The sequence below is a fragment of the Xenopus laevis genome, chromosome 3L, assembly GCF_017654675.1.
Source record: "Xenopus laevis strain J_2021 chromosome 3L, Xenopus_laevis_v10.1, whole genome shotgun sequence".
Classification (NCBI taxonomy): domain Eukaryota; kingdom Metazoa; phylum Chordata; class Amphibia; order Anura; family Pipidae; genus Xenopus; species Xenopus laevis.
Window position 1 is genome coordinate 134,127,338 of NC_054375.1, and position 10,123 is coordinate 134,137,460.

Here is a 10,123-nt window from a genome sequence, read left to right on the forward strand (position 1 = left end):
AAAAAGTAGCAATAATAATACATTTGTAGCCTTACAGAGCATTTGATTTTTAGATGGAGTCAGTGGCCCCCATTGGAAAGCTGGAAACAGTCTGCAAAAGAAGGCAAATACTTCAAAAACTGTAAAAAGTTGCTTAGAATGAGCCATTCTATAATAAGTTAACTTAAAGGTGAACTGCCACTTTAAAGGGGAAGGAAACCTAGTAGGCGCAAACCCCCCACCCCCCCTCCCGTTTGTTGCCCACCCTCCCCCTGGCCTACCCGTCCCGCTGGGCAAATGCCCCTAACTTGTTACTTACCCTTCTGCGCAGGTCCAGTCCAGGGAGTTCACAGACGACATCTTCTTCCACGAGATCTTCTTCCTGTTCTGACCGGCGTTTTGGCGCATGCGCAGTAGGAGCATTTCGCCGGTACGATCTACTGCGCATGTGTGTGACTTTTGGCGCATGCGCAGTAGATCCGTACCGGCGAACTGATCCTACTGCGCATGCGCCAAAACGCCGTTCACAGCAGGAAGAAGATCGCGTGGAAGAAGATGTCGTCTGTGAACTGGGCCTGCGCAGAAGGGTAAGTAACAAGTTAGGGGCATTTGCCCAGCGGGACGGGTAGGCCAGGGGGTAGGAGGGAGGGTGGGCAACAAACGGGAGGGGGGGGTGGGGGTTTGCGCCGACTAGGTTTCCTTCCCCTTTAAGGACAGGACCAGACTGCGGCCTTTGTACACTACCAATTACTATGATAAAGTTATATTGCATTCATTCATGTCAGTGCATATTAACACACTTACAACATAGAACTGTGGCTCTAGCTTAGAAGCAGGGAGATATAGAAAAACACACACATCTGGTTTTATTTCTTGTTTATTTGGATAAAAATACAGAATTATTGAATTGGTGACGATGTGAAAAGAACATTCAAAATGGTTCTAAAATGCACAGAAAGTGTTCACAGCCCTGTGTGTGTGAACAGTGTGAGCTCATAATGTTACTTGTGAGTATTAAAACATTTGGGGATTGTTTGTTCTTTAACACAAGAACAAATGGGTCCAAGTGAATATATTATTTGTTATTTCATATCTACACTGCCCTTATATAGTTCTGTAATAATAGAGCCAAAGAACAGCTACATAGTGGCTACTCCTTTTTATGAGCAAGAAGCAATCTCCTGTCCCTACGTTATTTCCCACAATATCATATTCTGATTTTATTTTAAGAATAACATGGGGACTAGAAAGGTTTTTGTGTGTCCTGCTGTCCCTCTCCTTAACCCCCTCTCTCTTGAACTCTAGAACCCAAAACCATCTCTGGCTCCTCATCTATTTTTTGGCCTTTCCCTGGGCTGCCACTGCCTCCATGGCTTTCCGTACAGTTTCCTCATCCCCAAGGAAGCTCATGGGTTTGGTTGGCTTCAGGTTATCATCAAGTTCATATACAATGGGAATTCCAGTGGGTAGATTAAGTTCCATGATGGCAGCATCAGACATCCCTGAGAAAGAGAGAGAGAAGGACAGATGAGTAACTGTGGAAATTTTTTTACTTATTTTTATTTTTCTGTCCCTGGTAATGTGCCTTTGTGTACCCTAAGGGCTACAGGGAGAACATACAAACTCCTTGTAGATAAATTACTAGAAATAGGACCCCTGTGCTACAAGAATCCATGCAAACCATTGTGCCTCTGTGCTGTCCATGTATATTGTGGTGTTTTAATATGTACTTTCCAATACAAATATATTTTATTTGTGTTGACTGTACTGTTTCCAATATAAAATGGCAAATTGCTCCACTTTCCCTTTACTTGAGAAACTAGTAGCAGTATTACCCATAACAGCCACTGGAGGCCAGAGTAATGGAGGAGAGGTTCAATGAAGGGAGCAGATGTGATAAGAGTATACATACCGAGAGTGCCACTGATAAGTGTATCATTAAAGGAATAGTAACACCAAAAAATCACAGTGTTTTAAAGTAATGAAAATATCATGAAGTGTTGCCCTGCACTGGTAAAAAAGATGTGTCTGCTTCAGAAACACTACTATAGTTCATATAAACAAGCTGCTATGTAGCAATGGCGGAAATTGACAAAAGACTATATGGCACAGGTTAAATAGTGGATAACAGATAACACCATTATGTTCTACAGAGCCTATCTGCTGTGTAACCTGAGCCTTTTCTCCTTTGAATGGCTGCCCCCATTGCTACACAGCAGCTTATTTATATAAACTATAGTAGTGTTTCTGAAACAAATACAGAAGTTTTACCAGTGCAGGGCAACACTGCATTATATTTTTATTACTTTTAAACACTTTTGTTTTTTGATTTTACTGTTCCTTTAAGCACAAGAACAGGCAGCTCTTCAGAAAGAGAAGGTTAATAGGAGAGAAATGGGAATCTAAAGTTTAGCATAAGAAATAACAAAGACCATTCTGATTAATGAGTTTCTCAGGTTCTTGCTACTTGCAGCTGAGGTCCTCTGTGTCCCAGGACACCCCCACGAGTAAAGAGTTAAAGATACAGGGCACCAGAGCAATGGTTAAATAGCTTACCCCTCCCTCTGTCCTCCACACAGTGCTCAGAAGGTCATGTTGAACTTATTTTGGTATAATGTCTTAAGGAGGTCCCATGAAAAGGTCAGAGTTACTGATATAGTAACAGGACAGTCAGAGCATAGACAGATGGGTCAGAGGGGACAGTATGAGGGCAGATGGAACTGATACAGTAATGTCACTCAGGTATGTTGCTGCTAACAGTCATGGGTGTCAGATAGTTATAAAGGTGGATAGGACACTGGGTAGGAAGCCTGCCATTAGAACAGTACAATTAAACACCTTACATTGAGATAAAGGCTCTGTGCCGATGAATGCAGTATAGGGTTGCCATCTGGCCAGTATTTTACGGGCCTGGCCGGTAAAAATTATGCTTGATGCCAATGTTATCAAATAGAAAAAAACTTCAATAATATAGGAAGGCCGTTTTTTTTTTCCAGAAAAGCTGGCAACCCTAATGCAGTGTGGGAACCCCAAATTCTATTTGACAGAATTGAACCCTGCACCCCCACTAAACAGGAACAGGCATGCTTAGGTTGAGGGTGTAGGAACATGCAGATGCATTTCAACAAATTAAGAACTACAGGTTGATCTCCACTGAGATGAAGTGTTAATCGTGTAATCTTGCTCTATAGTTGCTATATTGACCTTCTATGGGTAATGTAATAACAGGTACAATGTTTGATACTGGTCTAGGAAGCCATGCCAGCAGGCAGCATTTACTGGGCACCTGTCTAGGAACAAACAGTGGTTGCTTTGAGTTACTAGACCAGGGCTCCACAACCTTTTTTTTTACCCGTGAGCCACATTCATATGTTAAAAGAGTTGGGGAGCAACACAAGCATAAGCAATTAAGGTCTCTGGTTGGTTATTCAGTAGCCCCTATGTGCAATGTTTGGCAGTAGACAAGGTTTTTATGCACCCAAAACTTGCCTTCAAACCAGAAATTCAAAAATAAGCACCTGCCTTGCGGCCACTGGGAGTGACATCCAAGGCATCACTGTACTAGACCAAGGCAAATGTTGTATCTTTTATTATATAACTCCGTATATCTATTATCGTTTTCTTTTTCTACCTACAGCTGCTACTCTGCATGTCTTCCTTATGCATAGGGTTCAGGGCAATAGCCCTTTATCAGCTCCTGGGAGAACAAACACTCTGTAGACCGTTTCTTACCATCCAGGTGCTTTACAATGCCTCTCAAGCTGTTTCCATGTGCTGCGATCAGTACTCGCTTTCCAGCCAGGATCTGGGGGGCAATCACTTCATTCCAAAAGGGTAGGGCACGGGCAATGGTGTCCTTCAGACTCTCACAGGAGGGCAGCTCTGTAGAGGTGAGATCTTTGTAACGCCGATCCTGGGGCAAGTAGAAGAATAAAATATTATGAGGATTCAGATGAGCAGGTGCCGTTTTGATAACTATCACACCCCAGGCCATGGTGTATAGATAATACATTAGCATGACTGTCACCAAAGAACCCTACAAAGTAACGGGAATTTAACAGAAAATATCAGTATCATCAAGTAACCCAGGACATATTGTTTTGTGAAGGAAACCTTATAAAATGCTCACCAGGTTAGCCTGTATCTGTGCAGTGTGTTTCCTACAGACAGATAGACCAGTGATAGTAGCTTGCCTGGCTCAGAGCATTAGGCAGGTATTATATATATATTATTTTCAGTATCTGCGTATCCCACAGACTGATACTGAAATGGAGGCTCCAGCATCCCATTGATAGTAGAGTAAGGGGCCACGAGTTGGACATCTTTGACTTACAGAAACTTCACCTCGCCTAGATGGGGTGCATGCATTTTCATGGGGCCATCTCTTTTCTAATGCTTTGTTAAAGGTGGCCATAGACGCAAAGATCCTATCGTACGAATCAAGGATTTTCATACGATGTCGCCAAACGAGCGGATCTTTGCGTCTATGGCCACCTTTACTCTTGAACTAGCAGGAAGCCAAAAGGAAATCTCAAAGCAAATGAATGTCAAGTTGCTCAGAGAGGTCTCTGCTATTTTTTTCTTCCGATAGCCGGATGAAAAGGAAAGTCATGTGATGTTGCTTAGAACATGAAGTTACTGAGCAGAGAAGAGTCATCTGACATTTATCTGGTCAGTTCTAAAGGTGGCCAAAGACGGCAATGTCTGGGCCAGATATCAATTGGGGAAGCCCATCGGATGGCCGCACACACGGGCCAATAAGCTGCTGACTCTGTCTGTCTGCAGCTTTTATCGGCCTGTGTATGGGGGCCTTCAGCAAGACTTTCCTTTTTTTCACAAAATTAATTTTCAGCCGACTGTCAGGTAAACTAAGGGCGGCACTGTTGCTTAAGATTCATGATATTAGCAGTTACTATGGCAATCCTCATTTGCAGGTTCTGAAGTGCAAGTGAATTGAAATATTCAATAATCACAATTTATACATTTTTGCTTTAGATTTTAGAAACCAGAATATAAAAAAATGTTGTATGAAATTTGCCGTGTGCAGATACATCCAGGGTGGGAGTTAGAGAAGCACGAGGCCCTTGTAAATGCAGTAAGGCTGGAGCTCCCTCGAGAGGTGTGTTTACATAAATCAAAGATGCCCATCCTCCAGCTATTGTTAAACTACAACTCCCACCATAACTTGATATAACTTGATATATATACTTTGCTGGGTCTTATTATCATCTCCAGGTAACTGTAAAAGCTTGCAGATTTTCCATGAAGTGCAGGAGGACTGAGAAACCTCTATGACACATGTATTATTATTATTACCATGCACTAAATAGCTACTTAGTACTTCAAGTGCAAAATGCTTGCATTACCAGCAAGGTAACAGGCTCTCTGTCTTAAAGGTGCTGATTCTGTCTCTATAGTAACAAGTAGTGGACCATAGCAATACAGCATCTAGTTGCACAGCAACAAAATTAAATACCCTGTCCATACATAGAAAATTAGGTGGAATTATAGAGAGAGGTCATATGTAACATTAGAAGAAACAGCAAAGTATAAACTGGGCTATGGCACGCTGAATAGGAAGATATATAGAGCAGTAGGGAAGGGTTATTTAAAATATTAGGAGGAATTACAGGGTGGAGTTATATGAATCAATAGGATGAGATATATAGAGAGAGAGTATATAGATAAAGTATATAGAGAAATAGTGGTATTAGGTATTTGTTTATGGAGGTGTAGAAGGCACTTGGCAAAACATGAGGAGAGCAAGAGAGGGTTAATGGGAGAAACTCACATCTGCTTACCTTACTTATCAGCTTGTAGTATGGGTGATCTTCTCCCATGACTGGTGGTGGGGTGTCATAAGATCGTCTCCAAATCTTCACCTGCTCTTCCCCATGTTTCTCCGCAGTCTCTGCCTTGTTGAGGCCTGTCAGTCCCCCATAGTGGCGCTCATTCAGTCTCCAGGTCCTGACCACTGGCAGCCACATTTGGTCTACTCCGTCCAAGATGTACCACAGAGTACGCACCGCTCTCTTCAGCACGGAGGTGTAGCAGATGTCAAACTCCATCCCGGCCTCCTTTATTGCCTGAGCTCCTCTACGGGCCTCCTCTGCCCCTTTCTCACTCAGGTCGGCATCAAACCAGCCACAGAACCTGTTCTCCTGATTCCACGAGCTTTCTCCGTGGCGTACGATTACTAGGCGGTGAGGCATAGTGGCCGTTAAAGATGACTAGTATCAGCTGAATGGAGGCTCAACCAATGTAGAGGTTTACTGAGGACGTTTATTGGACAGAATGAACCTCAGCCTGAAGTCTGGTCCCTGCGATGTTCCAGATACTCATAGGATATCTGTCTAAAATACCCAGTGCTGCTTTAAATAGTGACCAATCAGGCAGCAGCCACAAAATGCCAAGAGGAGTGATGGAGAGGCCGGGCACTCAAAATAGCTTCAACCCCTTCACACAGCAAGTGACAGCTGGGACTGACCTTTACTTGAGTCACTGCAGGGTTATCTGTTAAAGGTCAACCTGGTGGAATCTCTGCTACTAAAAGTGGGTTTTGCTCCACATTGATATATTGATATGCCTTTTACCATTCCACTGCTTAGAATAATATTACTTTATATAAGTGTGTTTAGCACCATGAGCTACAGATAAAGGGCAACTTTATTCTCTGCCCATCTCCAGAGATGCCTGGTTCTCTGTGGTCCTTTAAAGGGCTTGTTCACCTTGGAGTTAACTTTTAGGGGCAGATTTACTAAAGAGCGAAGTGACTTTTTTCCAGCGTTGCCACCCGCAGGGATATCAACAATTCATTAAGAGGCGCAGGTGCCAATTCGCTAGCCAAACGGGACAGTCACTAGCGGTTATTTGTACTCTGTCTGCTTTTTCGCCCTGCGAACGAATGTTACTCCGCAAATTCACTAAAGTGCGGATTTTAATGAACATTACTTCTTGACTTCGCCACCTCAGACCAGGCAAAGTGCTAAAAAGAAGCTAAATTTTCCTCAATCTTCTGTCAGTTACATCATATCCTGTGAGCCGAAAATGCATTTAAGTTCCAAAAACGTCCTGACTTTAACTTTTTTTTGGGTAACCCGTTTTCTCCACATTTTATAACATATGGAACATTCATTTTACAGTGGGCTCATGTGTAGGGCATTATATTAACTCTCTTGTCTTTATTTAGGTTCCCTGGACATGTATAAGATAAAGTTGTAACTTCAAACATTTGCACCAACATTTATAATAAAGACGTCCATACAACTTTAAATTACTTGCCGTATGTTGACCTAAGGGCAAGATCACTAGCGAATGAACAAACGAACGCAAGCGCATCTTCGCTATAAAATGCTCGCACTGCCAAAGTAACGTTAGCAAAAAGACGCCAGTGTCTGGCGCCCTGGGCGCAACTTTGCATATTAGTGATTTAGCGTAGTGGTATAGAATTTGCCGAAGTGGTGCGATGTGTGTGAAGCAGTCGCTGGCGACAATTCGCCCTTTAGTAAATCTGCCCCTAAGTATGATGTAGAGAGTGATATTCTGAGATAATTTGCAATTGGTTTTCATTCCATATAATTTGTGGTTTGTAAGTTATTTAGCCTGAATAGAAAGTAGCAAAGACAATAAGGTGGAATTTTAGAGCTTTGTGAGCTTTTTTAGACCTCAAATCAACTCCCAACTCCAATGGTTTCTATTTTAAGAAATAACTTGGCTGTAAAAAACCTGAATCAGTGTAGTTGGGCTGAAAAACTGAAATACTCTAATTGATTGAGTTTTTCATGGGAAAAAAACTCAAATCGCTCGAATTGATCGAGTTTTTGAGCGAAACCCACCAAAAAAAACTGGAACATCATGAAGGCTAGTAACATCTTCAAATGGTTCAAGGGACCTCTGCCATTGACTCCGACATGACCTCGACAGGTATTTTTGGATTCAACTATTTCAAGCTTCGGGGTATAATAAAGAGGTTTTCAATAAAAAACTCGGAAATCGGGGGCGCATGCGCGCGGCTTAACAGGAAGGATGTGCCTGTAAGAGCTCCGTGCCTGACCCGCTGAACTTAGCAATATTTAGCTGAGAAAAGCTGCAGTTTCGCTCGAGAAACAACCACTACAGCTCTGTGAACCTACTCGGACCAACAGTATGGCCCCGCCGTCCACGAAAAAGAAGCAGCAGCTTCAAACTCCGCCAATGTTTAATCGGCGCGCTACTGAATCCTCCCAGCGGCCATCTTTGTCTCCATGTGCCGAGCAGAACTCGGACTCTGACCAGCAGCCGACAGGTACTGACACGCAGGCAGCGCTCCAAGCTGTTCAGCTCCTGTTCAAAACCGAACTTAAGGCGGCAGTTGCCGAGTTCTCCCAACAAATTCGTGAACTGGGAGACAGAGTTGACAGGCTGGAATATACTGCAGACGGCCACGCGGCAGCCCTCCAAGAGGACCAGAAAATGCTGTCTGCGCACCAGGCCCAAATGGCGCACCTGGAAAACAAACTGGAAGACCTGGAGAACAGGTCACGGAGAGGTAACTTACGGGTTAAGGGGGTCCCCGAAACTGTTACCGATCTCATGGGCCTCATGGACACTACACTACTGCAACTGCTACCGGACCTACCCGAGGGGCGCCTTCACATCGAACGTATCCACAGGGCCTTGGGCCGTCCTCGAGATCCTAACCTCCCCAGAGACATTGTGCTCAAGATGCATCATGTTGAGGTTAGGGACCTCGCTCTTCATGCAGCCCGCGCTGCGGGCAAGGACTCGCTGCCGCATCAAATGCAATTGTTTGCGGACTTGGCCCCAGTTACTCTTCAAAAGCGGAGGCTGCTGAAACCGGTGACTGCACTACTGATAAAACATAAAGTGAAGTATAGGTGGGGGTTCCCTTTCTCGCTGCAATTCCCATGGAACGGGAAACTACAGTCTGTTACTACCCTGGAAGCAGGCCTGTCTTTGTTGGAACCCTCGGCCTCTCCCCCCGCGAGGGACAGCCGCTCCCCATCCGCCTCTCCACGACCCGACCCTGAATGGGCTACCACTCCTCCAGCCAAACAACAGAAGCCGCACTCCTCCGTGTCTCCACCGAAAGACCAGCGGCTTTCTCGTCAACGGCCTGACCTGGGCGCGACCTGATACCTCCCTGGGACTTTGTTCTTCAACAATCCACACTGTGGGCGATTGCCACGTTTCCTGATATTCTCTCCCCCTGTACGGGGCCTACCAGTTGGTTTTTTCTCCTTCACTACAGTTGTTCTCCTCTCCCACCAGCCAAGCTAGCTGGATGACTTCTCTCCCCTTTTTTTTTTTTTTTTTTCTCTCTCATTGATGCTTCTCAGCGGGCCCGGGATGTTGTTGCCCCCCTGGGAACATTTCTGCCGTGGATACCCCTGCAGAGAGGGATTTCATGGTGGTTAAATGTTTATATTGTGTATTTGTCTTTTCTTGTTTTTTTTCTTTGTTTTTCCTAAATTTTTCGTATTGCATTTCTATTATAAAAGTTGATTTTTTTTGGCGGCTGGGCTACAAAGTACATGTAATGTTGTTTTTACCTGTTACTAGTGCACACTCTTACTGGAGAATCGAGGGCTTGCTTTCCTTAGCTTACTATGAGCAGACCTCCAATACATTCCACAATGGGGATTAAAATTATCTCTCACAATGTACAGGGCCTCAATTCTCCAAATAAGAGACGACTAGCTTTCAATATGTACAAAAACCTTTCTCCAGATATCCTATGCCTTCAGGAAACACATTTTACCCAAAGGTCCTACCCAAAATTCTTCCACAAGCTATACCACACCCACTATCTGGCTTCCACCACTAGCAAGCATAGGGGCGTTGCTTTATTTATCCATAAAAACTTCCCCTTTATTACTCTTGACTCCACCTTAGATGCTAATGGTCATTTTGTAATACTTCGAGGTACATTATACGATCAACACTATACCATCGTCTCCAGTTATGCCCCGAATGCTGATCCTCTCCAATTTTTTGACTCGCTTTGTAACCTATTGCCGGACTTAGATAACACCAGACTCATTTGGGCGGGAGACTTTAACTTGTCCTTTAACCATGCCCTCGACCGATCCCAATCTAGCTGCCCTATGCGACATAGGACAATCACTAAGCGGGTTGACCAACT

At 44.0% G+C, this 10,123-nt stretch overlaps 1 protein-coding gene across 1 annotated transcript; it reads right to left on the bottom strand.

The window, feature by feature from the left end:
* Nucleotides 1–859: 859 nt before the first annotated feature.
* Nucleotides 860–6,306, bottom strand: pgam2.L (phosphoglycerate mutase 2 L homeolog). Its single transcript, NM_001086617.2, is given in 3 exon segments — nt 860–1,481; nt 3,712–3,892; nt 5,781–6,306. Coding segments are annotated over 3 exon segments (762 nt in total). The 5' UTR covers nt 6,192–6,306; the 3' UTR covers nt 860–1,311.
* Nucleotides 6,307–10,123: the final 3,817 nt, after the last annotated feature.